Source organism: Pseudonaja textilis, chromosome 16 (assembly GCF_049901715.1).
Source record: "Pseudonaja textilis isolate UNSWEBS1 chromosome 16, rPseTex1.2, whole genome shotgun sequence".
NCBI classification, from domain to species: Eukaryota; Metazoa; Chordata; class Lepidosauria; order Squamata; family Elapidae; genus Pseudonaja; species Pseudonaja textilis.
Window position 1 is genome coordinate 4,224,894 of NC_142005.1, and position 25,362 is coordinate 4,250,255.

The 25,362-nt window shown below is 46.3% G+C and overlaps 1 protein-coding gene across 2 annotated transcripts in view; it reads right to left on the reverse strand.

Annotated features, from left to right (window-relative positions):
* Positions 1 to 25,362, reverse strand: part of SPTBN2 (spectrin beta, non-erythrocytic 2) — a 72,852-nt gene that overhangs the window by 12,438 nt on the left and 35,052 nt on the right. For both annotated transcript variants that reach the window (XM_087913609.1, XM_026716428.2), the window contains 19 exons: positions 25,167 to 25,279; positions 23,500 to 23,687; positions 23,157 to 23,274; positions 22,321 to 22,479; positions 20,939 to 21,241; positions 20,146 to 20,299; positions 18,050 to 18,920; positions 15,026 to 15,163; positions 12,953 to 13,709; positions 12,212 to 12,414; positions 9,970 to 10,060; positions 8,772 to 8,918; positions 8,384 to 8,647; positions 7,012 to 7,236; positions 6,189 to 6,278; positions 4,305 to 4,577; positions 3,266 to 3,396; positions 2,522 to 2,726; positions 736 to 1,110 (listed from right to left, as the gene is read on the reverse strand). In XM_087913609.1, the coding sequence (XP_087769735.1) occupies positions 736 to 1,110; positions 2,522 to 2,726; positions 3,266 to 3,396; positions 4,305 to 4,577; positions 6,189 to 6,278; positions 7,012 to 7,236; positions 8,384 to 8,647; positions 8,772 to 8,918; positions 9,970 to 10,060; positions 12,212 to 12,414; positions 12,953 to 13,709; positions 15,026 to 15,163; positions 18,050 to 18,920; positions 20,146 to 20,299; positions 20,939 to 21,241; positions 22,321 to 22,479; positions 23,157 to 23,274; positions 23,500 to 23,687; positions 25,167 to 25,279 (4,805 nt within the window). The remainder of the gene's footprint in view (positions 1 to 735; positions 1,111 to 2,521; positions 2,727 to 3,265; positions 3,397 to 4,304; positions 4,578 to 6,188; positions 6,279 to 7,011; positions 7,237 to 8,383; positions 8,648 to 8,771; positions 8,919 to 9,969; positions 10,061 to 12,211; positions 12,415 to 12,952; positions 13,710 to 15,025; positions 15,164 to 18,049; positions 18,921 to 20,145; positions 20,300 to 20,938; positions 21,242 to 22,320; positions 22,480 to 23,156; positions 23,275 to 23,499; positions 23,688 to 25,166; positions 25,280 to 25,362) is intronic.

The window sequence follows — 25,362 nt, forward strand, 5'->3', positions numbered from 1 at the left end:
ACAACCAAGGAGGGGACAAGGCTGAGTTCCCATCCACAAACTTTGCATGTACTATGTTCCTTCCAAATGCGAATGGCTGGCTCCTAAAAATATTACAACTTGACAAGTGTTTCGACCTTGTGTAGGTAGTCCTCGATTTACAACCACAATTGAGCCCCAAATTTCTGTTGCTGAGACAGTTGTTAACTGATTTTTGCCCCGTTTTATGACCTTTCTGGCCACAGTTGTTCAGTAAAATCTCTGCAGTTGTTAAGTTAGTCACACCGTTGTTAAGTGAATCTGGTTTCACCATTGACTTTGCTTGCCAGAAGGTCGCCAAAGGGGATCACGTGACCTTGGGGAACACGGCAACCCTCATAAATTTGAGTTGCCAAGCGTTTGAATTTGGATCACATGATCCTGAGGATGCTGAAACGGTCCTAAGTATGAAAAAATGGTCACAAGTTGCTTTTTTCAGTGCTGTTGTTAACTTCAAATGGACACGAAATGAACTGTTGTAAATCGAGGACTCCCTATAATCTGGGCTCTCTGATTTTTGATTTGGTTTCATTTTGAGCCTGGTTTCATCGTGCCTGCTGCACTCGGGGGATTGGGTCACTGTCAGAACTTTGAAACCAGGTCACAAGGAACTCTGTTGGAACTCTGAACCGTCACTAAGCAACCGGTTGTAGGTCGAGAACGACCTGTATATTGTTTGGACCATTTCTGAATCTTATTCATCTCGGCCACACACACCTGTGCGCTCAAGGCCTGAATGTCGTGTTCATAGGCTGTGTGCATCCGCTGCAGGGCTTCCGCCGTGTTGAGGTCCCGCCCTGCTTCGTCCGGGAGCTGCTTCTGTTTGTTCTGAACCTGGCTGAGAGTCTCCCGGGCATCGTGGTAGAAGCGGTGTAACTCATAAGAAGCTGCCAACATCTGGCTTCTGGTGTCAATGAGTTCCAGGAGATCTGCCCAGGCCTCGTTCAAGCTGTCCTTCCACTCCGCAATGGTGGCATTTTCAGAATGGCCAGTGGAGATCATCTCGTCCGCCAGCCGGTTGACACTGTCCACTCTCTCCTGACCAATGGTGCTGGTGTCCCGTGAGAATTCCCGGAACTTGTCCCGCAGCATCTGGAGAGAAGGATGGGGCACACCATAAAGGACGCGGTGGTTAAAGCCACCCAGAGTAATGGCAGCTTGAAAGGAGAGGAGAGAGAATGGCAGTGGGACCACTTCTATTTGAAGAACAAAGAAGCAGGTAAAGGGAACTATAGTGCCCACTTCATCTCCCAGAAACCATAAACAAGCCTGGCCACTGAAAAGAAAATTGGGGAGGTGAGGCCTATCCCACCTAGAGCAGTGGTTCTCAACCCGGCCAACTTCAAGACGGATGGACCTCAACGTGTTGGCTGGGGAGTTCTGGAAGCCAAAGTCCACCCATCTTAAAATATGCTGGCTGGGGAATTCTGGAGTTGTAGTTCACCCATCTTAAAATATACAAGCTGGAGAATTCTGGGAGTTGAGGTCCACCCATCTTAAAATATGCAAGCTGGGGAATTCTGGGAGTTGAGGTCCACCCATCTGAAAATATGCTGGCTGGGGAATTCTGGGAGTTGTAGTTCACCCATCTTAAAATATGCAAGCTGGGGAATTCTGGGAGTTGAGGTCCACCCATCTTAAAATATGCTGGCTGGGGAATTCTGGGAGTTGTAGTTCACCCATCTTAAAATATGCTGGCTGGGGAATTCTGGGAGTTGTAGTCCACCCATCTTAAAATATGCTGGCTGGGTATTCTGGGAGTTGTAGTTCACCCATCTTTAAATATGCTGGCTGGGGAATTCTGGGAGCTGTAGTTCACCCATCTTAAAGTTACCAAGGTTGAGAAACACTGATCCAGAGTATGCCAAACTTGGAACTGACAATATGGGGCCAGCAGGTCCTTCTATAGCCTAAAGTAGGAGTAAGCTGCTAATTTGCAGATGAAAGGAGTGTTTGGGGGCATTGTGCTGTCCCAGCCAGTCTATGGGAATTGGATAGTTACTTAGGAATTATGAGCTGTCCCCTTAAGGGAATGCATCATGGTAAATGTAGTTAAGAGATATCCTGGGAAATGTAGTTCATGTCACGTGGCCACATCTGTAATCCCGATTGGTCACTAATTTGACCCTCGATGGGTTGGGGTAGTTTTTCCTCACTTTGCCTGAATTCTCTAACTCATGGCAGCCGCTTTCTATCGCTACGAGATGGGTTAGGAGATAACCACCTTTTACCTACAAGGCAGATATGCAAAGGATTGGTCATTAAAGAAGAACTTTGTCACAAATGTAAGTTATGAGGATACCTGATGAACCAATAAATGTACTTTGTTATGGATGTCTTGTTGAGTTTATCTCTCTGCATCTGTACAGCTTATAAATCCACCTCTGTACAGGATACAGAAAAGGCATACTTTTGATTTCTTTTTTTTTAATTATCCAAATGAGGTTTGAGCGGGGTCTCTTCCTGCCACTCCAGATGTCACAGGCCTGAGGGCGAGACTCACCGTAACGTGTTCGTAATCCTGGCCAAGTTCGTGGGAGGCCGCCACCACTTCCCGTTCCGAGATCCACTGCTCCAAATCATCCACTTCCCGCTTCAGCTGGCAGAGACGGAGATGCTCCTGCAGTTTGGCCCGACGCTCCTCCGCCAGGTCCTTCAGGCTGGCATACAGCTTGTCCACCTGGCCTTGCCGAAGATTGATCCGCTCACTGAAAGTCAAGGAGGCACCGTTAATGAATGAAGCGAATACAGGAAGTCTTCAACTTACACTAGGTTCCCTTAGTGACGGTTCAAAGTTACAGCAGCACTGAAAAAAGTGACTTTTGACCGTTTTTCACATGACCGTTGCAGCATCCCGTGACTTACATTTGGATGCTTGACAACTGACTCACATTTATGATGGGTCGCAATGTCCGGGGTCACGTGATCCTCTTTTGCGACCTTCTGACCAGCAAAATTACTTAAAATCGCTTAACAACCAAGTTACTAATTTAACAAACTGCAGCTCTTCACTTAACAAAGGTGGTGAGAAAAGTTGTAAAACAGGGCAAAGCTCACTTAACAAATTTCTCACTTAGCAACATAAATTTTGGGCTCAGCTGCAGTCATAAATTGAGGATTCCCTGTACATAAGTAGCTTTCCTTCAGTCCCAACGAACGAGTTTTATAAGATTTTAGTTTTGTAAGTTAGGGGAAGAAAGGTCCTTTGTCCATCCACACGTAAAAACTAAAGGCAGAAAACCCTTACCTTTCTGGGTGGCCATTATTCACCATGTCCCGGCTCTGCACGGAGAGTTGATGGACGGTCTGCGCATAATCTTCCAGAGCCTGCTCCATCCCCAAGTGTTTCTTGACCATGGCCTGAGCAATCAGCTCATCCTGAGGAAAAGAAAACCCAGAGTGTTGTTTTTTTAATTCCTGGAAGGCAGGAGGGACGTAAGTCCAAGCTTGTGCAGAAAAACAAACAGTGGAGTCCAGGGAGTAGAATGGAAATGGCTGTCCAGGTTCTTCTGTCCATCTTCTGTCCAGCTGTGGAGCACCCAGCTGTCCAGCTGTGGAGCACCCACAGCTTCTGAAGGAAGTCATCCCACTGGTTATAACTCTAGGTTTGGGTCTCTGATAAGTTTCTACCTGTCATTTCTTCTCCTGCAAGAGTTTCTTCTCTTTTAACAACCGCTATACAGTTAATCATGATAACTTTTCTACCTTTTCAAGGGTTGTTTTTCTTTTTTCAAAAGATAAAGGTAATCCTCTACTTATGACCGTAAAAAGGCCTGCTCATTGTCCTAAGTTGTGACAGTCACAAAGCAGATCATCATGTCTGCTTTTATGATATCTATATATTTTTGCAGTGGTTGGTTAAGCAAACCCATTGTTCAATGTAGGGCAATTTTGCCCAAAGTCCAAATGTGATAAATCAGAGTTACACGATTGCAGGACACTACAAAGGGTTGTAAAATGCATATTGGTTGCCGAGAGCACCAAATATGGTCATGTGACCATGGGGGAAGGGTAGCTGTCAGAACTTTGAAACCGGGACCTAAGTAACTTTTAGGGGGTCTTGTGGAACTTCAGTCACTGAGTGGTTATAAGTGGAGGGCTACCTATTTATTTTTAATTATTTATAAAATATATTGGCCTTCCATCTTACTACAGGGTAACTCTGAGCAGCTTAGTCAGAAAAATGTATCTATACATGTATATTGAAACATAAATAAATGAAAGCCAAACCTTAAACTATAGTTTCATTGAACCGAGCGACCCCCATTTTAAGTTGGCAGACCTACTTTTGCCTTCTCCTCTGACATCATGTGCAACTCCTGTTCACCCATCCAGGCCTCGGCTTCGGCGGCGTCAAAGTAAAACTGTTGGGCCATTTGGGCTTTCTCCAGCCGTCCACGCCTCTGGTCCACCTGATCTTGCAGTTCCCGCCAGATCTCCTCTAACGTCTCGACCCGGCCCTGTAGCTCTGCCTCCAGGCCGCTGCACGCCAGCCCCTGCCACCTCCCCAGGATGTCGTTGATCCGTGGCTGGTGACCTTGGATTTCTTTCTGCAGAGTCTAAGAGAGGGTCCAGGAGCAAGAATTAGAGGAAGAGCAGTCTTCAAAAAAATGTACAGTGGTACCTTGGTACCAGGGGTGGGATTCTACCAGTTTGCACCTGTTCGCTAGAACCGGTTGTTAACATTCTAAGCAGTTCGGAAAACTGGTTGTTGGAAGAAATTACTGGCCTAATCCTGCAAGGAAGGCAGGAAGGAAACATTCTGGGGTTGCTTACAGAAACTGCCTCTCGTCAGGACTAGACTTCCTGTCTCAGGAACTTCTCTGGAGTTTTTTTCCCCTCCTTTGCTGGTACTTTGCTTGTGTGGAGTGACCGTTCCAAGTTACAATGGCACTGGAAAAAGTGACTTATGACCATTTTTCACACTTACGACTGTTGCAGCATCCCCACAGTCACGAGAGGCCAGGCGAGAAGATGCGTGCCTCCATGTGAGTGATGTTGAGTTGGCCACGCCCAGCCAGTCACATTACAACCAAGCCACGGCCACCACCTAAGCCACGCCCACAGAACCGGTTGTTAAAAAAATTGAATCCCACCCCTGCTTGGTAGTCATAATTAATTGGTTCTGGGGGAGGTGGGGGGGGCGCGTTTAGTACCAAAAACGATTGATAGCAAATGAATTTTTCTCATAAGGTATAATGTAGTGAATCATAAGGCAAGCTGACCCAACAAGTTCCAGCTTGTTCATCAAGTACCAAACACACAATGACTACCGGCGCAAAATTTTGATGTCAAAATGTATTGAGTACCAAATTGGATGAGTTTCAAAGCAGTTGAGTACTAAGGTGCCACGGGACACTCGTCTGATGATTTAACTTAGTTCAAAAGTTACTGTATTTTATGTTTGTATCTATATTTGAACAAAGTCACACTTTAATTTCCTTCGTAGCCTTTTCCTTTGACTGTACCCCAATTTCGTTTTTCCCTTTTCTTCCTCTTCCCCCTAGTTTCTTTTTAAAAAATTATTTTGCTTTTTATATCTTCTTTGAAATACAATAAAAAAATTTTTTAAAGTAAACCCATCTTTTTCTATTATGCACTGAAACTCAGGGAAAAAATCTTACTTGGAAAAAATATATCGGGGTTTCCTGGACTCCTAACTTTTGCAAGCTTACCAGAAAGACTGATTAGTCATTGTTTGATGCAGAGATGAGCAACTTGTAGCCTACACCTACTTTCAAGTGGCTGTCACTTTCAAAGGCCCTCTGCAAGCATTTAGTTCAAGCCTTTTTTTCCCTTCATCCCAAAGATGAAAGGGAAGGAAAAGTGAAAGAATTGAAAGACAGAAGAAGAAAAAAATCCAAACAAGTTTGTTTTGGCACCAAAGACTTTTTCCTCCTAACAATATGGAGACTCAATTGGACCATGTGATCTGCTCTAGTAGGGGAGGGAGAATCCTATATTTTAATTATGTGGGTTTGTGCGGGAATTAACCAGGTCTGGATTCGCCCTCATTGGTGCCAAAATGATGTATCCAATAATGTTCTGCATTGGAAGATTGGAACGTCTCGACTGTGCTTGCTTTGGTTGGGTTCGTCAGTTGGAACGTTGACATTCGTCTACATAATGAATCGTGATAACCTTCGCTCCTTTTCAAAGATTGTCCTCACCTGGTTCTTCTTAATCAGCAGCTGGACGGTGGGCAGGTCTTTGCCATGATCAGTGGAAACGGCCATGGGCATCCTTTCCTTCACCCATAACTGCAGGATGAGAAGGGAGGTAAAAATTGAGAAAAATCCAAGTAACTCTGTTGGAGAAACTCCACTTTTGACTGCTCTCTTCTGGGAGGCAATCTTGCAAAGTTATATCCCACCCTATTTTTCTTTTCTTTTTTTAATGCTTGCTTTGAACATGTTCTTTTGTACTGTCAATTTTACACAGCTTCTGAAATACTCTAATTGCCCCACTTCTGGCTAGTAAAACAGACCCGCAGTACCAACAATTCTTACTTAATCCTGAAATAACGTATAGGATTGCCAGGTTCTATGTGGTGGAGTACAAAATGAGACAAAAAATAGTCAAGAGCAATTGAACTTCTTTGAGTAGGGAATGGCTTTGGTCTCAGCATTACCCACTGTTCTTTCTTTTTAATGTCAGCTACCTTCCTCAAATTTGTCAGGGGACTCTATAATTCTGGATTTTAGGTTTAGTTTTAGCCAGTAAGAATGAAGCTTTTAAGCATATTTTTCTCTGCATCGCTTCTTTTTTTTCTTTTTCTTTTTTTAATTATTTTTTCTTTTTTTAATTTTTTTTTAAATAGAAGCATCGCTTCTAATTTATTTTTGGATGCTCTGGATATTTGAAAACTATTTTCTCTTTTTATTTCCTGCTGGTGAATGACTGGAATAAAGTTATTCGATTCTAAACATGCTTCCTTTTTGTAAAACCTGTGGGAACCAGTCCCCTTCCCCTTCCTCTCCCAGGTCAACTCACAATTTCATCCTCCAGGTCACGGTTGAACTGGTGCTCCTCCTTGGAGGCCAGCAGCTTCTCGCAACGTTCCCGCAGTGGCGCTCTCAGATCCATAAATTTTCCCTCCACTGACCGTAATTTCCCATCCACTTCCACTGTGTTGGAATCCTCCTGGCTGAGGGCCAATGCCTGGGATTTCAGTCCTTCCACCTCTTTCTCCCGCACGTCCATCTGGTTCTCCAGCAACTGGAGGCAAGAAGGAAAGGAAATGGTCAAGGAGCTCTCTCAACCACATCTACAAGCTCACACGCTGACCCACAAATGCATACTTTTTTTAAAAAAAAAATGCCCTTTTTTCTTCCAATAGCAATACTTCCACCTGGGACTGGCTGCCCTTGAAGAAGATCTGGAAATTTCAATTGGTTCAGAATGCAGCAGCCCGAACAGTTTTGCACGAGCCTCGAGTTGCGTACTGGCTGTCAGTCTCCTTCCGGGTACATTTTAATGCGCTTGGTTATCACTTTTCAAGGGGGTCTCCCTGAAGGCTGCATTGCTAATAAAGGAGAATATTTGTAGCTCAGGGTTGACATGAGAGCTCTCTGAGGTCGCTTGTTTCCTTGCAGACGGTTCACGACCCAAACTAGGTAACCTTATCAGTGCTAGTTAAGGAGTGCAGTTTGCTGTCGGTTTGTGAATCGGGTGACTTGTCTGTGTGGGTGGGGGTGGTTCTAGAGATTCTTTTGTTAGCCAAAAGAAACAGTGATTACATAACCTGTGATTCTAGGCACAATGTCTAATAAACTCTCTGGCTTATAATTCACAGCCTTTGTTACACGCAAAGACGAGGGCAGCTTTCATGTTTTGTTGCAGAGATGCGATTGGCACAACGTGGAACACTTTCCTACATTCCAGGTCAACTAATCATTATTGCCAAGAAAGCAAGTCTTGGTAATACTTCAAGGTTTGGGGCAGAGGGCTTTCCAGCCCCTTCTGCAAAGGAGGTATTGAAGTGTATCTCCAGGAGGACATTTTTGAGACTCTCCAGAAGGACATTGTCCTAAGCCCCTGAAGGCAGGACAAGAAGCAACGAGTGGAAATTAATCAAGGAGAGAAGCACGGTGGAACTAAGGAGAAATTTCCTGGTAGTGAATGAATTAACGGTTTACCTTCAGAAGTTGTGGGTGCTCCAACACTGGATGTTTTTAAAAAGAAACTGGACAGTTCCTTCTCTGGAATGGCCTAGGGTCTCCTACTTGAGCAGGGGGGGATGGACTAGAAGACCTCCAAGGTCCCTTCTTATTCTATTCTATTCTATTATTCAGAAGGGTTTGGAGAGTTGATTTCTTTTGACGCAAAATACTGACGTCATCACGGCAAAGGATCCCTCATTTACCTGCTGTTTCTTGAGCAAAATGTTGACGCTGGTCAGGTCCTTGCCATAGTCGTCGGAGAGCAGCTGAGCCTGCAGGCCGCTGAGCCAAGCTTCCAGGGCCGAGCAGCTCTGAGTGAAGAGCTCGGCCCGGTTGGCATCGAAGAGACAACGAGCCTTGCTCTGGGTGCTGGATTCTAATTCTTGCCAGAGTTTCTGAAGTTCATCCAGTTTGGCCCTCACCACGGGCTCCAATTCAGGCTTCTCTGACACCAGCTGCTCCCCTTCCTGCCAAATGGGAGAGAAGGTTTCAGAAATGGGTTCCAAGGATGAAAAAGGGCGAGCTGAAGAAGAAAGAAGGGCAAGCCAAGCTAAGCCAAAGGCAACCGGGGTCATCCATGTTTAAGCCCACCTTTTGAATCTTCTCAAGCCAGCCTTTGTTGGAGGCCAACTCCGCCATGAAGGCCTGGTGCTTCTGCCACTTGGTGTGGAGGTTTCGGGCTTCGTCGTAGGACATGTCCTGGGCTGACAGCATCTTTTCGTTGATCCACAGAGTGAGCTGGAGACAGACAGAACAAGGGCTTCAAGCGTGAACTTCATCTGGGAAAGCCATATTCCAAATGGAGGACTGGGAAATCTACCCCTTGAAGGAGAATATTTGCTGCTCAGGGTGTTTCTTGGCACCCTCTGAGCTTATTTGTTTTCTAGCAGAACGTTTCCAGAACATGTTACCTAGTTTGCGTAACATAATGTTCTGCAAGGAAAAAAACCAAGCTCAGATAGCAGCAAGGACCCTTAATCTTCCCTTCTGTGCACATCCTGATTGTGTGATAGGCAGGAACCCAAACAGTCTTAAAAGCGACTTAAGGAATTAAGATGAATTCTGATTAACCTTCATATGTTTCTATGGAAATTGCCTGCCACTAGCTGTGTTTTTCTCCTGCTAAGGGTAGACATGCAGCTAGACAGCCAGGTTTGCTTCAGGGTTGATACTCAACTTACAACCACACTCGGGACCAGAATTTCTGTTGCTAAGCAAGGCAGCTGCTACTTTCTTTATTAAATCTGCCTCCCATCTCTCTCATCTAAAGTGACTCTGGGCAGTGTTCTCTTATTAAATGAGTCACGCTCCTTTTTTACGACCTTTCTTTTGCCACGGTTGTTAAGGGAACCACAGCAGCTGTTAAATAAATTGTGCGATTGTTACAAGGACACGGGCTTCCCCCGACCGATTTCACTTGGTGGAAATTAGCTGGGAAGGTCGCAAATGGGAATCGCCTGACCCCAGGATGCCACAACGGCCATCGATACGTGCCGAGGACCCAAATTTTGATCCTGTGACCGTAGAGGTGCTGCAGTGGTTGCAAGCACAAGGATCATTTGTAAGCCACTTCTGTCAATGCCATTGTGACTTCAAATGGTCGCTGAATGAATGGTTGCAAATTGAGGGCTACCTCTATGCCGAAGCTGGATTAGAGTTTCCATTTTCCTTGCAGGTCATATTTTGTCTAGCAACACGTCCCAGCTTCTACATCGACTAATAAATGTCCCTCCCCCCAGTTGCCCCACCCAGTCTTGTACCTTCTATCAGGAGACCGAATCAAACTTACCTCTTGACAATCTTGCAGGAAATGTTGAAGGACTCGATTGTCCCGGAGCCGGGCCAGGAGATCTTGAGCGGCTTCCTGGTTTTTTCTGTGTCTGAAAGCAATTAGGATGGAGAAGCAAAAAGGAAGATCCGGGCATGAGTTAGTCATATACTATCCCCCAGAGGAGCATCACTTGCAAGAGAATGGAGAATGCCTGATTAATATTTGAAGAGATCGATTCCATGCACTTACATCCTGAACCTTGCTGCCTGGGAATTCTGTCTGGGGTTGCGGTCCTAATGCATTTGGAAAGGCTGTGTTGAACCTTTACAGGAGTGTTTTTCAACCTCAGCCACTTTAAGCTGTGCGGACTTCAACTCCCAGAATCCCTCAGCTGGCCATGCCTTAAACCATGCGGACCATGGTGGTCCACAGAGAAATGCCACCCCCCCAAAGCAATCGATCCAGGCTGCGTGGGAACACAAGGCTGAGCCGCCCACATGGCCCGCCCACCCACTGGCCCCCACCCTTTGGCCAAGTGCAAATCTGACCTTGAGTAGAGCCACGCGAGCTGAAACTGGAAGGTAAGACCAATGGCGGGGGAGGGAAATTCGCCCCGGGGTGGCTTGCTGACGTTGGTGGGAAAGTCGGTCTCATATTCCAGAGCTGGAGGAGTCACAGGACTGGCCCTTTGGACATCCCAGAGCAGCTCCTCCAGTCCATGGCAGGCCGGTGCACCCAGGTGGAGGAGCAGCTGCTCCGGGATGACCAAAGGGCCAGTCCTGTGACGACTCCAGCTCTGGAATATGGGACCGACTTTCCCACCAACGTCAGCAAGCCACCGTCAGTCAAAATTCATATTAATGGTCTGCGGGATTTAAAATTATGAGTTGGTGGTCCCTGAGGTCCAAAAGGTTGGCGACCCCTGTCTTAAACTACCAAGAAACAGGAGCAGAGTCTGTGTGACTAGACCCTCGTTGGGCCCTGATGCAATTAAGCTGAAATGGGCTTTGGCGGTGAGAACTCAGGCCTGCATACATAATTATTACAGGTAGTCCTCAACGTGCAACCACAACGGAGCCCAAAATTTCTGTTGCTAAGTGAGAAATGTGTTAAGTTTTGCCTCATTTTACAACTTTTCTCGCCCCCTTCATTAAGTGAATCCCTGCAGTTCTTAAATTAGGTACACGATTGTTAAGTGACCCCAGTTTCCCCCTGGACATTGTTTGTCAGAAGGTTGCCGAAGGGGATCACCTGGTCCTGGGACATTGCGACCGTCATAAATGTGAGTCCGTTGTGAAGCATCCCAATGTAAGTCACATTGCTGTGGGGATGCTGCAACAATCATTAAGTGTGACGGGTGGTCTTCAGTCACTTTTTTCAGTGCCATTGTAACTTTGAACGGTCATTAAATGAACGGTCAGAAATGGAGGACTACCCGGATGCAGCTTTTCCCTTTTCCCTCTTGCTATCCAAGCCTACTCCACATTTCAGAACCCCATTCCACAGCTCGGTTTAGGAGAGGCTTGGATCTGACCAAGCACCTTGAAAACAATCCTAACAATTATAGTTATCTCGTAAAGTATGAATGAGTAAAATTATAGTCAAATGATTGTTTAATAGTGATATTAGGATATATAATTTTTGATTGATAATATGAGTTATTATGTAATGTAACTGTAATTGAGACTACGAAATGAATGCACAAAAACTGGTAAACCAACCAACACACTGTTTGTATATTTATGAAAGAAAGCTGGATGTTTTTATGTTTTGTTTGCTTTGTTTGTTTTGAAAAATTAATAAAATTGTTTTCAAAAAAAAGAAAACAATCCTATACGCTGGTAAGCTCTAATAGCCCTAAGCAAAAGAAATCTTGTGCCATGTAAAATAGGAAAGCCAATATCCAGGGTTTTTAGCCTGTTTTAAACCGTTCCTGTCAGCCGATCACATTCTTATCCTTTGCTTCGTCTGAGCAGCTTAGGGCAACGTGGGTGGTTCTCCTTCAAACTTTATCCTGACAATTATCCTACAAGGTAGATTAGCCTGAATAATTGGCTCACCAACCGCAGCCGGGTGGAGATTTGACTGGAGCTTCTTGTGCTTTCTTTTTATAGTACTAGGAAATCGTGTTTCCTTTCCGGGTTACTCTATAAATTCCCTGACAAGAGAACCTTTTGTGGATGCAAAACAGCCTCTTTCTCACACTTGTGTCCCCTGGCGTGGAATGACATTTTTCACCAAGAGTCTTCCTGAAGCTCACCGACTGTCAATCGAGTTGACCTTCTCCTGGATCTTGTCAGAGTGCAGGCTGTCTTCCAGAATGAGTTTCCGCCCAGAGTCCACAAGGCCTTTGATCTTCTCCCCGTTGGCTTCCATGGTGGTCATGAAATCTTCATGTTTCTTAATGGCAGCCTCGGCAGCCTGGAGAGAGCTGGGCATGCTGGTGTGAGTCAATACATATTCCTGGGAGGGAAGGAGGGAAGAAGGGAAGGGGGAGAAAAGGATGGAGGAAGGAAGAAAAGCAAACAGGGAAATAGAAGGACGGGAAAGAGAGAAAGGGAGAGAGAGAACGAAGGAAGGAAAGAGAAAGGGAGGGAGGGAGGAAGGCAAAGAGAAATAGGATGGAAAAGAAGGAAGGAAAAGAGAAAGAGGGAGGAAGGGAAGGAGAGAGGGAGGGAGGAATGAAAGAAGGGGAAGGAGAGAAGAAGGAAGGGAGGAAGGAAGGAAGACAGAAATAGAGGGAAGGAGAGGAAGAAGAAAAGAAGGGAGGGAGGGAGGGAGGGAGGAAGGCAAAAAGAAATAAAAGGATGGAAAAGAAGGAAAGGAAAGGAAAAAGAAGGAAGGGGAAAAGAAAAAGAGGGAGGGAAGAAAAAGAAAGAAAGAGGAAGGTCACAAAAAAAGATCACAACACAAGCAAACAATCGGTCCTGTGAAGTAGCTAGACAAAAGTTCAGCCTCTGACTGCAATCCCCACCACCCTCCAAACCTCTCTCGGCTTTACCTGGTTGCTGAGCACCCCTTCCACCTGCTTAGTGTCCCTCAGGAAGATCTGGAAGCCGTAAGCCCGTGAGAGCAGCTGGTGCCGGTTCTCCCACATCTGCCCGAGTTCGTTCCAGCCCGTGTCGAGGGCCTGAAGGCGCTGCTGAAGGAACATGTGCTGGGCGTCGGTGTGGCCTTGCGTCACTTCTTCCCCCATGGTCCGCAATCGCTGGTAGTCGCCCTTGTAATGCTCCACCTCGTTGCGGATGGTCTCGTGTTGGCTCAGCAGCCGCTCTGCCTCTGGCAGGGTGGCCGGGACGTCCTCCGAGGCAATGGCGGTCTGGGTGCGCAAGAGCCATGCCTGGAAGTCATCCAGGTCACGCAGGAAGCCCTGGAGCTTGCTGGCTTCTCCCAGGGACTCCTCGCGACGCCGCATGGTTCCCCGCAGCTCGTCCCAAGTCCCATCAATTTCAGCGAGCCGGCTGGAGATGGCAGCGGCTTGTTCCGGGTGCTGGGCTGACAACCGGTCTGCCTCCTCGTGCAAGTCCCTGACTTTGCCCTGGATGGCCTCCAGATCCCGCTCCATTCCAGCCAGCTTGCGCTGCAGAGCCATCACCCCTGCTAGGTCGTTGCCCAGGCCTTGCGTTGATTCGATCACCTTGGTTTTCTCCCGCATCCAAGCCTTGGTTTCGTTGCACTCCAAGAAGTAGTTCTGGATACTGAGGGCTGAGGTCAAGGCCTCCTTCTTTTGGCTGGCCAAGGACTGGAACTGCTGCCACCTGGAAACCGGGAAGGAGAGGAGTCTAAAGGAGATGCCGCATGGCTGGCTGAGGAGTCGTGGGAGTTGAAGTCCACAAGTCTTAAAACTTGCCAAGGTTGGAGACCCCTGAGCTAAGGGTTCCCCAACTTTTGAGGCTAGTTTGGGCCTTTAAGAATAAATTGGCATCCATGATGGATGCCCAGGTGGGAAAATATTGGCTGTCTGGCAAATAAGTAAAGATTCCCCCGTCACACCTTTTAGCCCTCAGGGTGCCCTGATAGAAGAGGAAAATCACTGGGAACATTCCCACCAACACTGCCTCTAGTATGTAAACAGAGAGCAAACTCCACTCTCTTCTAGCACTGATGATGTTACTCATTGGGTAATGAAAGGTCTACAAGAAAACAACCGAGCTCAGAGAGCACCAAGGACCCCACAGTTAAATCCTGAGCCACAAATATTCTCCTTTAGTAGTACGGTCTTAAAATTCCAAATGTATTTCTAATTGTCTCCTCTGAACGGTGTAGAGCAGGGGTCCCTAATTCCCGGGCCATGGATTGTTAGGAACCTATCTGTGCAAGCAATAGCAAGAGCACTTAGACTTACACACTGCTTAATAGTGTTTTACTGCGCTCCCTAAGCAATTTACAGTCAGCAAATTGCCCCCCAACAATCTGGATCCTTGTTTTACTGACTTCAGAAGGATGGAAGGCTGAGGCAATCTTGAGCCAGGGAGGATCGGACTGCCCAGCATCTGGCAATCAGCTTAAGTAGCCTGCAGTATTGGTATTGGTGCAGGATTCTAACCACTGTGCCACTACGGTATCACTGGTTTTAAAAAATGTTGGGAGCCACTGGTATAGAAAACAAACCCTCTCCCTTCTAGCATTGATGATGTTACCTAGTTGGGTCATGAAATGTCTGTGAGGAAACCACCAAGCTCAGAGAGCACCAAGGTCCCAGTCTTGATCTTGACTTTTACTGTCGTATCTTATTTTTACTTTATTTTTTTCTGGGTAGAAGAACAGGTAGTTTCGGCCTGCACTCTCCATTTTTATTTTCTGGGAATGCCTCGGGGATCCACAGGCAGCAAATTGGCTTTTCTAGAAAACAGCTGAAAGCTGCTGCTTTGCTTTCCAACATGCCTGATGCTTCCCCTTCATCTCTTTTAATTAAAACCCTCGACAAGCTTTAAGGCAGGCGGGGCAAAGTGTTAGAAGCTCTTGGCTTCCTTTGAAGTTTGCAGTCGTTGATGTTTCCCATTCCACTGCACAAGCTGACAGCTCCCCTCTCTATCTGGTTTCCATCCCTTCTCTTGCACCTCTGGGCACTTACCGAATATTGAGCTGTTCCTGGGTGGCTTGAATGCTTTCCTTGTTTCTGTGATCGGCGCCCAAAAGTTGGCTTGCAATCTCGTTGACTGCCGCAATGCGAGAGGCCAGGTTATTCATTTCTGGCTCCAGGGTCTCAAACCTGAGTCACCGAGAATCAAAGGAGAAGGAAAAGCGTGAGAAGGAAAGTCTGCAGCCTCCCAGCTCTATCTCACAGCAGGGATAAAATTTGGTCTGTTGCTTTAGACTTCTCCCAAGGGGTCCCCAAATTGTCCCAAAGGTGGTTTTTTTGTTTTTGTTTTTCCCCAAAAGGACTTTATTTTTCCTTGAAGTCAGAAGTGAAGAAGCTTCTTGGATGAGAAGCAAAGCATCTTCAATGAAAAACAAAGTCCAGTTGCCTTTTGAAAAAGCACCTTTGGGACAACCATGACCTGGATAGCTGAGAATCTCCACAGGCATTTAGTCCTCTAATTACAACCACTCATTGCTGCTCAAAATTACAACAGCACTGTAAAAAGTGACTTATGACCGGTGCTTGCAGTTAGAACCACCGTGTCATGGGTGGAAACTGACTCTGAGGGAGAGGAGGAACAGCCAACAGGGAGTGGAAGTGTGGCTCCGGAGGTTGTGGAGGAGGCTGGGGAAGGGCAGAGGCTGGCTGGGCAGACAGAGGAGGACCCAGGCCCGTCCCCTCTCCATCCTAGGGCACGCAGGGAGGAGAGGATAAGGGAGAGACATGGTCTACTGGGGAGGAGCGGGCCACGATCCTCTTCATGGGCTGCAGCTGTGACAACTGGATAAGAGGACGGACATGCGTACGGGCAAGCACTGGAAACAAAGCATGGAAATATCTCTAGTTTATGGTTCCTCTCTGAGTTTGGCATCCTTCCCAGCGTGTGTTCTGATATCTGTGGACGTCTGCAAGCCCTTATCTTGCCTGGTTTGTGTTGTTTTTTTACTCTTTATAATTTATAGGCATTTTTAGTTTAAACCGGCATTTCCTCCTTCTTGTAACTGCTCATGTGGGAGTTTTTTGTCTCCAGTCAAGGATATTTGGAGCTTGGAAGCAAAGTGAAGGAATAAAAGGGGCTTCACCTGTTTTTTGTGACTGTGTTTATTTTGTATCCCACACTGGGTCATTACACACCGCAGCATCCCCACATGATCAAAATTTGGGCGCTTGGCAACCAGCGTGTATTTATGTGTGTTTATGGCAAAGTCCTGGGGTCATGTGATTGCCATTTGTGACTTTCCCAGCCAGTTTTGGACAAGCAAAGTCAATGGCGAAAGCTAGATTCACTTAACGGCCACGTGATTCCCTTAATAATGGCAGAGATAAGCTTAACCATTGTGGCCAAAAAGGCTGTAAAATCAAGCGCGGCTCATTTAACAGCTGCTTTGTTTGGCAATGGCAATTCTGCTCCCAAATGTGGTCATAAGGCAAGGATCGCCTGTGCAGCTGCCTGACAACGAACATCGTTTGGGCTTTTCATATTTTAAAATGGCGGTGAGAAATAAGACAGTGGAAATAGCCAGCAGCAAAGGCGCCTGCTTTTCTCGCTATGGGGCTAGGATGGAGCAGAATATAAAATCTGCAAATTAATACTTCCCTAAAGGGTTGGCACCAATCCCTGGCACACCGAACAACATGTAAGGACGTTTGGTCCCTGGACTCCCAAATACAATTAGGATCTTGTTCCCGTTTTATTTTTAATTTCTGGTTTATTGATTCTTTTCTCTTTTTTTTTAGGTGGGCCTGTGTTATTCGGAAGCCCAGTGTCAAGCAAGGTGGCAGTCTATCCACTGGTGTCTAGGGAGATTCTCAGTCATCCAGGTCGTGGGTTTCTTTTTTTTCCCAGAGGCAACTGGGCTTTCTGGTTTTTGTTTTGAAGACATTTCGCTTCTCATCCAAGAAGCTTCTTCAGCTCTGACTTGGATGGTGGGGAAGGGGAGGATTTATACTCCCAGTAGACGGCTGGTCATTTGCATCCTTTTAGAGGATGTCTCTATCCTCAGAGCCACCTGATTAGTGCAAATGGATGTAGGGAACCTTCTTGGCTGCAGGGATTTTTTCTACCCTGTGTCATCATCCTCCAGCCAAGAAGGCTCCACGCCCATTTGCACTACTGAGGGGACCCTGAGGACCAACTGGGTGACTTTGGGCCAATCACTAGGAGACGGTGATTTCTAGTCCTGCTGAAAGCCAGTTGGGTGGGTCAGTCATTAATTCTCAGCCGAAGCCACCTCACAGGACTGTTGTTGTGGGGAAAATAGGAGGAGAAAGGTGTTTTAGATATGTTCGCCACCTTGAGTTATGCATAAAAGTAATAAAGGTGGGATAAGTAAGTCAATAAAAACAAAACCAAGTCCTCCCCCACGCTCCAAATTTCCTCCAAAACTTCACCCTTGCCCCTCTGGTCCTTCCTTGTAGCCCACTTCTCCCCATACCATGTTAACCGTAGTCCTTGGCTAGCAAAAGAAGGGCCAGGGGCACCTTGGGAAAAGGGGGCACACGCAGGGGTGGGATTCAAATTTTTAACAACCGGTTATGTGGGCGTGGCTTAAGTGGTGGGCGTGGCTCGGTGGTCATGTGACTGGGTGACCGTGGCTTGGCGGTCATGTGACTGGCTGGGTGTGGCCAACTCAATATCACTCACATTGAGGCACGCATCTCCTCATGACTGTGGGGATGCTGCAATAGTGGTAAGTGTGAAAAATGGTCATAAGTCACTTTTTTCAGTGTCATCGTAACTTTGAATGGTCACTCCACACAAGCAAAGTACCAGCAAAGGAGGGGGGAAAAGACTCCAGAGAAGTTCCTGAGATAGGAAGTCCAGTCCTGCCAAGACTGTAATAACACACAGGCAGTTTATGTAAGCAACACCAGAATGTTTCCTTCCTGCTTTCCTTACAGGATGAGCCCAGTAATTTCTTCTAATAAGCGGTTCTCCGAACTGCTTAGAATGTTAACAACCGGTTCTAGCGAATAGGTGTGAACTGGTAGAATCCCACCCCTGGGCACACATACCTTTGCTGCACCACTTCCAGGTCTTCCAGTCTCTCTGGCACGTCCATCGTTTCGATCCAGTACTCCCTCTCGCTGATCCAAAGGCTGCATGCGTCGGCTTCGCTGAACATCTTGTAAAGATTAAGGGCATCCTGCAGGGCCTGTTTGCGATGCTTGGCCAGTTCCACCAGTTCTTCATAGCGCTGCTCCAAGGCAGGCAAGCGCCCGTCCACTTCGGGGGAATGGGCAAAGTTGGCGGGCAAGCTGCGGGCCTGCTCGTGGAGGGCATCCAGGGCCGGCCGGTGGTTGTGAATCTCTTCCTCCACGTCCTTGTGCTTCTTGACCAGGCTCTGGGTCGAGTATTCATCGTGGCCCATGTCCGAGCTGGAGACCAAGCGGAGAGTGTCAAGCAACCAGGCCTCCATGTCGTTGGCATCAGCCTGGAACTGGTAAAGGTTGGAGTCTTGGAGAAGACGCCGTTCTCGCTTGCTTGACAGAGCCTCCAGCTGTTCCCACTGCTCTTCAATTTCCTGGATCCGCTCAGCCACCTCAGTAGCTCCAAAGTGGCCCTCGGATACCAGCTGGCGACCCTCAGCAATGCTCTGCTGCAGTGGCCCAGCCCGGCCCGTCATTTCATCACGGAAAGCGTTGTGCTTGCTGGTAAGGCGCAGCACGCTCGTCAAGTCCTTGCCAAAGTCATCGGAGGAGAGAATCTGGCTCTGTTCGCGGATCCAAGCCTCCTCCTCCCCCATGTCCCAGAAGAACTTCCAGAGGCGGCGTGACTCCTCCAGCTTGGCACGGCGTTGGGCAGCCAAGGCCACCAGTTCCTGATAGCACCGGTTCAGCGTTGCCACTCGCTCTTCCACAAGTTGGGGTTCGCAGGGTTTGTATCCTGCAGAGACAGAAAATTGATCTTAGGGCTTGGTTCACCCGACATTCTTTGAGGGCTCAGCAAAAAATCTTAAATCAGCAGCCCTCAAACTTTGAGGCTTGGCGGTGGGAGGAAGAGGGCATGATTTGACTTACTCAAGTTGAGCTGCGCACACATATGCACGCACACTGGCCTGTTGCTCATATGGCCCAGTTTTGAATAGGCCATGGCTCATTAATGGGCCATGGCCCGAGGTTGGGGACTCCTGGCCTGTCACTGTATTCGCACAACATGCTAAACTTGTTTTAATTTGCAGAGCCTCAAATGGGTTACCTCATTAACTAATGTTACTTACAGATATCGGAATTTGGGGTCAGAATTTATGTTGCTAGCTAAGTGAGTTACGCCCTTTTTTCACCGTGGTTAAGCAAATCATTGCAGCCATGGCTGACTGGAATCCAGCTTTCCCCATTGACTTTACTTGTCAAAAGTTGGCTGGGAAAGTCACAAATGGCAATCGCATAACCCTGGGATGCTGCAACCATCGTAAATACATGCCAGTTGCCAAGTGCCTAAAGTTTGATCAGTGATTATAGGGATGCAGCATTGGTGGTAAGCATGAGGACTGGTCATAATTCACTTTTTTAAAGTGCTGTTCTAACTTTGGACACTCGCCAAACAAATAATTAAGCCAGGGATCACCAGTATTTCCTTTCTTTTCCCTTTCCCTTCCTTCTCTCTCTCTCTCTCTCTCTTTTCTTTCTTTCTTTCTTTCTTTCTTTCTCTTTCTTTCTTTTTCTTTCTTTCTTTCTTCCTTCCTTACTTTCTCTTTCCTTCGTTCCCTTTCTCTTTCCATCCATCTGCCTGTCCAATTTTGATTCTGCTCAGCTTATCTAAGTGACTCTGAGCAGTGTATTGATAAAAGTTTTCTGCGAAAACTTAGGATCTTAGAGTTCAGAGCTAAAGGGAATGAGAGCCAGCCTTCTCAAACCAGATAATCTAGTTTGACTTAAAATTCATTCCTGTGGATAACAGTCTTGGGGAGCAAGAAATATTGAGAGATGAATTTTTAATATAGGAGTGTCCAACCTTGACGACTTTTAAGATTTGTGGACGTCAACTCCCAGCATGGCTGACTGAAAAGTTTGCCAAGGTTGGATACCTGTCCTAATGTCTTTGTTGGCAACCCAAGCTTTGTGGTTCTGTATTCTCTTAATTTTAATATTGTATGATTAAGGGTCAGCACCTTCTCCAGGAGTGGCAAAACGTTGAGCGGCAGCACTGATGGCTTTTACCCGTTCAGCCTGGACAGCAATGTCGGCTTCCACCAGAGCATGGATTTGAAGCAGGTCATCCACACCATGCAAATGTTTCCCAAAGTCCTGAGATTGGAGGCGACCCTACAAATAAAACACTTCAATGGGTGAGGGAACAACTCTTTGATATATATTCTGCATCTAGGTACATATTTTCAATGGTTAGGCAAAACACTTGTCTCTCTTGTACACAAGTGGTCCTCAATTTACAACAGTTCATTTAGTGGCTGTTCAGAGTTACAACAGGACTGGAGAAAAAGGGATTTTTTTTCACCATTTTTTACACAACCGTTGCTGTATCCCATCGTCACATGATCAAAACTCGGCCACTAGGCAACTGGCTCGTACTTATGATGGTTGCAGCATCATGGAGTCACATGCAACCTTCTGACAAGCAAAGTCAATGGGAAAGCCAGATTCACTTCACAACGGTGTTACTAATTTAACGACTGTAGCGATTCGCTTAGCAACTGTGGCAAGAAAAGTCATAAAACTCACTTAACAGCAGTCTTGCTTAACAACAGAAATTTTGGGCTCAATTGTGGTCGTCAGGACTATCTGTATCAGTAAACCCCTGAATTGGATTAAATTGGAGGAAACAGATACCTGTTTCTTTTAGTGGATTTTTGTAACCCGAGTTAAAATGTTCCTCGAGGACCGTTCCTAGACTTTCTTCTTCTCCATCCTCCCATTTGTCATCCATTGACCTTCCGGCCTGCTTACCTTCATTTCTTCCAACCAGTCCATGAGGTAGGTCAAGTCCTGAAGTATCTTCTGCAGCTCAAAATGGAGCAGGAGACGTTCGCGACGTGCAGCCACCAATTCGCGGAGGTAGTCCCAGAGTCGTACCACGTTATTCTTGCGTGCCAGCACCCGCTTGATGTCATGGTAGCCCTCTGCCTCCAACTCATCGGCCACGGCATTCACAGCCGTCACCCGCTCGTTGTAGGCCACAATGTCTGTCTCGATGGCTTCGTGTTTGCGCACGGCAGCTTCCACGGCTGAAATATCTGAGCCAAAGTTATCCTGCAGTTTGTGGGGGGGGGAAAGAGTAGACACACAGCGTATCATAGGAAAGTATTTATTTATATCCTGCCTTTATTGTTTTTATAAATAACTCACAGCGGCAAATATAGCTAATAGCTTTCTCCTCCTATTTTCCCCACAAGAACAACCCTGTGAGGTGGGTTGGGCTGAGAGGGAATGACTGGCCCAGAATCATCCAACCAGCTTTCATGCCTAAGGCAGAACTAGAACTCACCATCTCCTGGTGATTGGCCCAAAGTCACCCAGCTGGTTTATGTGCTGTGGCAGGACTAGAACTCACAATCTCCTGGTTTCTAAGTCAGCATCTTAAGCACTGGCTCTCTGTCTGTCCCACACCCAACTCAATCAATATTCAGATGCAGGAGAACAAGGAGATCAATAATCAGGATGTTATGTGAGGGATGAATGAGAATTGGGAAGTGTAAAGCGCTTGATGGGCTTCTATGAAGGAAAAGGAACATTCAAGTGACATCCCACGCCTACAAATAATGCTATTGTGTTTTGTGGAACTGCTTTGTCTTTCTAACTGCCAAATGTCAAAGAATTCCAAGGCTCAACCAAGGGATTTTACTGCTGGGGTAAAGAACATGATGGCAGCCTTTTTCGTTTTATACACAGAAGCATTTAAGATACACAATGCCCTCTCACTTCAGAGTAAGACCAGGAAGTTAGCAGCTAAACATCTGTGGGCACCAGAGCATTGGTGACATCTGAGACCAGTTTCTGAAGCTTTTCCAAAACATCCACATTTTTTTATTTAAAGGAACCACCGATATCTTGTCAGAATTTCCACTTTTCAACTTCCAAGCATCCGTGTATAAAACAAGGGGAGGAGTCACTCCAATCTCCATCCCAGCACCAGAAATCTTGACATGAAGATGCTCCCAGCTGTCTCATTCTGGTTAAAAGCTGGCACCAAGGACAGGTGAAGTCTTTCCGTGTGGAATCAACCCATCTTAATTCAGAGCAGAATTCAGAATCCGTGAAATCTCAGGGAATATCCAGGTGAGGTTTCCACCTGCAAGAGAGCCAAGTCGATCTTTCCACTCTGGACTGACCTGGGAGACGAGGCGCTGGTTTTCGCTCAGCCAGGTTTCTCTCATGGCTGCTTTGCGGTCAAAGCGAGCCGTCAACTGTTCCAGTTTCTCTTGTCGAATCAATTCATTGCGCAGAGCCAGCTCCCTTTCGTGCTCTGCCTTTTCCAGGCGCTCCCAACCCTGCAGAGAGTTGGATGGAAAGAAAGAAAATGATGCATTTATTGGAAACCTGAATGGGTGAAGAGAAGGGAAGCTTTCAAAGCTCCAGGATTTCATGTGCGTATCATAATAGCATCTCAGGGGTGAGGACCATTTGATGTGCTTAGAGAACTCTTGTTTTTCAAAACCAAGTTAAAATGACAGATGCCTTGGCCTTAACTATAACCCAGATTTCAAAATGAGTGGATTAGTTTATTAATCATTAATCATGATTAGCTGATAGCTTCCACTGGATTCTTGGAACATACCCCTATTAGTAATATTTGCTTTCTTTATCTGCTTAACGGATTCCTATTCTCTTTCAAATGAAAATCAAGGCAGCAGAAAATACGCAAAGGAATACATCAGGAATATATTGTGATTTGTTTTCTAAAGACTGGCCTTTTTTCTGTCCATGAAGAGGCAATAAAAGGCAGGATGGATAGCTGAGAGAGGCTCGCAATTTTTATTACGTTGTAAAGGATGTTCTACGATCTTCCAGGTCTGGCTTCACTAACGTAACCAAACAAGCCACATCATGCTTGATAGCACAAAGTGCAAACCCAGGCAGAATCCGATTGGCTGAGTGAGAAATATAGTCCTCCCATTCTCTAAAGGCAGTTGAGAGCATACACTCCTTTGCAAGTGGATCCTCTCACCTTGTTGATGTCGGAAATCAGCCTCCCTTCCCGAGGTGTGTAAACTTTCTGATTGTTGGCTCTCATTTTACTCTGGATGGTGAAGAGCAAAACTTCAAGATTCCCCTTTTCTGTGAATCTAAGGGCGAAATAAGCAGGGTGGGGGAGTGGAGAGAACCCGGAATAGTTGTTAACTAAAAAGCAACAGAGGCACAAACGTGCCCATTTTTAAATGCAGGCAGCCGCTTACCACAGGGCCCCTCCATCTCCCGGTGTGAGACCTACGGATATTAGGAAAATCACCGTATTTCTGGACAGCCCCCATAGGAGCAAGAGCACATCCAACAAACCTGTTGAAACTTACTTGGCTGGCTTCTCCACCGTGCGATAGGTATTAAAGGCCTGCAGCTGGTTCTGTACTCCACTCAGGCAGTTAGCCAGCTTCCGGTCATTCAGGGTCAAGATGGTCTGTTCAATCCACTGCAGAAGATCTGAGGCCAGAGTCTCGTACTTTTCTATGAGCTTGTCAGCTTCAATGGCATAGTCCAGTACCTACCCCCCCACCAAAAAAACCCGAGTTATCCAGCTGCTTTGAGAAGACTTGGAGAAAACTTTCTTTAGAAGATGGCCTTCGACTTACGACCACAACTGAGCCCCAAATTTCTGTCGTTAAGCGAGGCTGCTGCTTACTGCAAGGACCCTCCATCTCCTGGCGTGAGACCCTATGGAATTTCGCCCCGTTTTACAACCTTTCTTGCCGCAGTTGTTGGATGAATCACTGCAATTGTTCAGTTAGGGACACGGTTGTTAAGTGAATCTGGCTTTCCCATTGAATGAAATTGTCAGAAGGTCGCAAAAGGGGGATCATGTGACCTTAGGATACTGCAACCGTCATAAATATGAGTTAGTTGCCAAGCTTCTGAATTTTGATCAGGTGACCACGGGGATGCTGCAACAGTTGTAAGTGTGAAAACAGCCGTAAGTCACTTTTTTCAGTGCTGTTGTAACTTTGAACAGTCACTAAATGAACTATTGTAAGTCGAGGACTACCTGTATAGAAAATTACAGTACAGTATACAGTACTAAAAAGAGATATACAGTATATATCCCAATATAGATACAAGTGGGACTAGAATGCCCATGGCTAAGCAAGGGGTTTGATAAAAGAGAATCACAACTGATCTATGAGATCATTTTTGCCATGGTTGTTAAGTGACCCACTGCAGTCATTAAGTGAATCACGCAGCCATTAAGCTTCCCCCATTGACTTTGCTCATTGGGAAGGTCGCAAGTGGTGATCTCATGACCCTGGCATGCTGCAATCTTCATAAATCCATGCAGATTGCGAAGCGCTTGACTCCTGATCACGCAACCATGGGGATGCTGCAAAGGTTGTAAGTGTGAGGAAGTCACTTTTTTCAGTAGCACTGTAACTTGGGTTGCTAAGTGAAAGGTTGCAAGTCAAGGACTACTTGTATACAGAGACTCCTCGACCTACATCAGTTCGCTTAGTGACCAAAGTTATAACGGCACTGAAAAAAGTGACCTGTGGCCATTTTTCACACTTACGAGCATTGCAGCATCCTCATGGTCACATGATCAGAATTCAGATGCTTGGCGATTGACTCACATTTATGACCGTTGCAATATCCTGGGGTCATGTGATCCCCTTTTGTGACCTTCTGACAAGCAAAGTCAAGATTTACTTAACAACCATGTCACTAACTGAACAACCGCAGTGAGTTACTTAACAAACATAGCAAAAGTCAGAGAATGTGGCAAAATTCACCTAACAAATTTCTCACTTAGCAACATACATTTTGGGCTCAGTTTTGGTCATAAGTTGAAGACTACTTATATACCTAGGCTTTTAAGATCCACAATTGGCGGCTTAACCCACCAACAACTTAACCCACCGCAAACCCACAAACTGATGTCTCTCTTACAGCTCTCGTTTGCCCTGGATTTCCTGACTCCCCAGCCCTCGATATGGCACACACATATTCGGTGGCTCAGCTCTCCCGGTGGTACCTTTCCAATCCGCTTCCCTTCCACAGCCAAGGCCTTCATCTTAGAGAAATAGTGGTAGTAGGTGGCCACGTATGTGATGATGGACTTCTCATCAGGTTGGTCTACATTCACGTCTGGTGGGAAGAAATAGAGATTAATACTTCATTCTTTCAGTTTCTACTCAAGCACCATGTTCTTTGTGGGGCAGAAGGCAGAA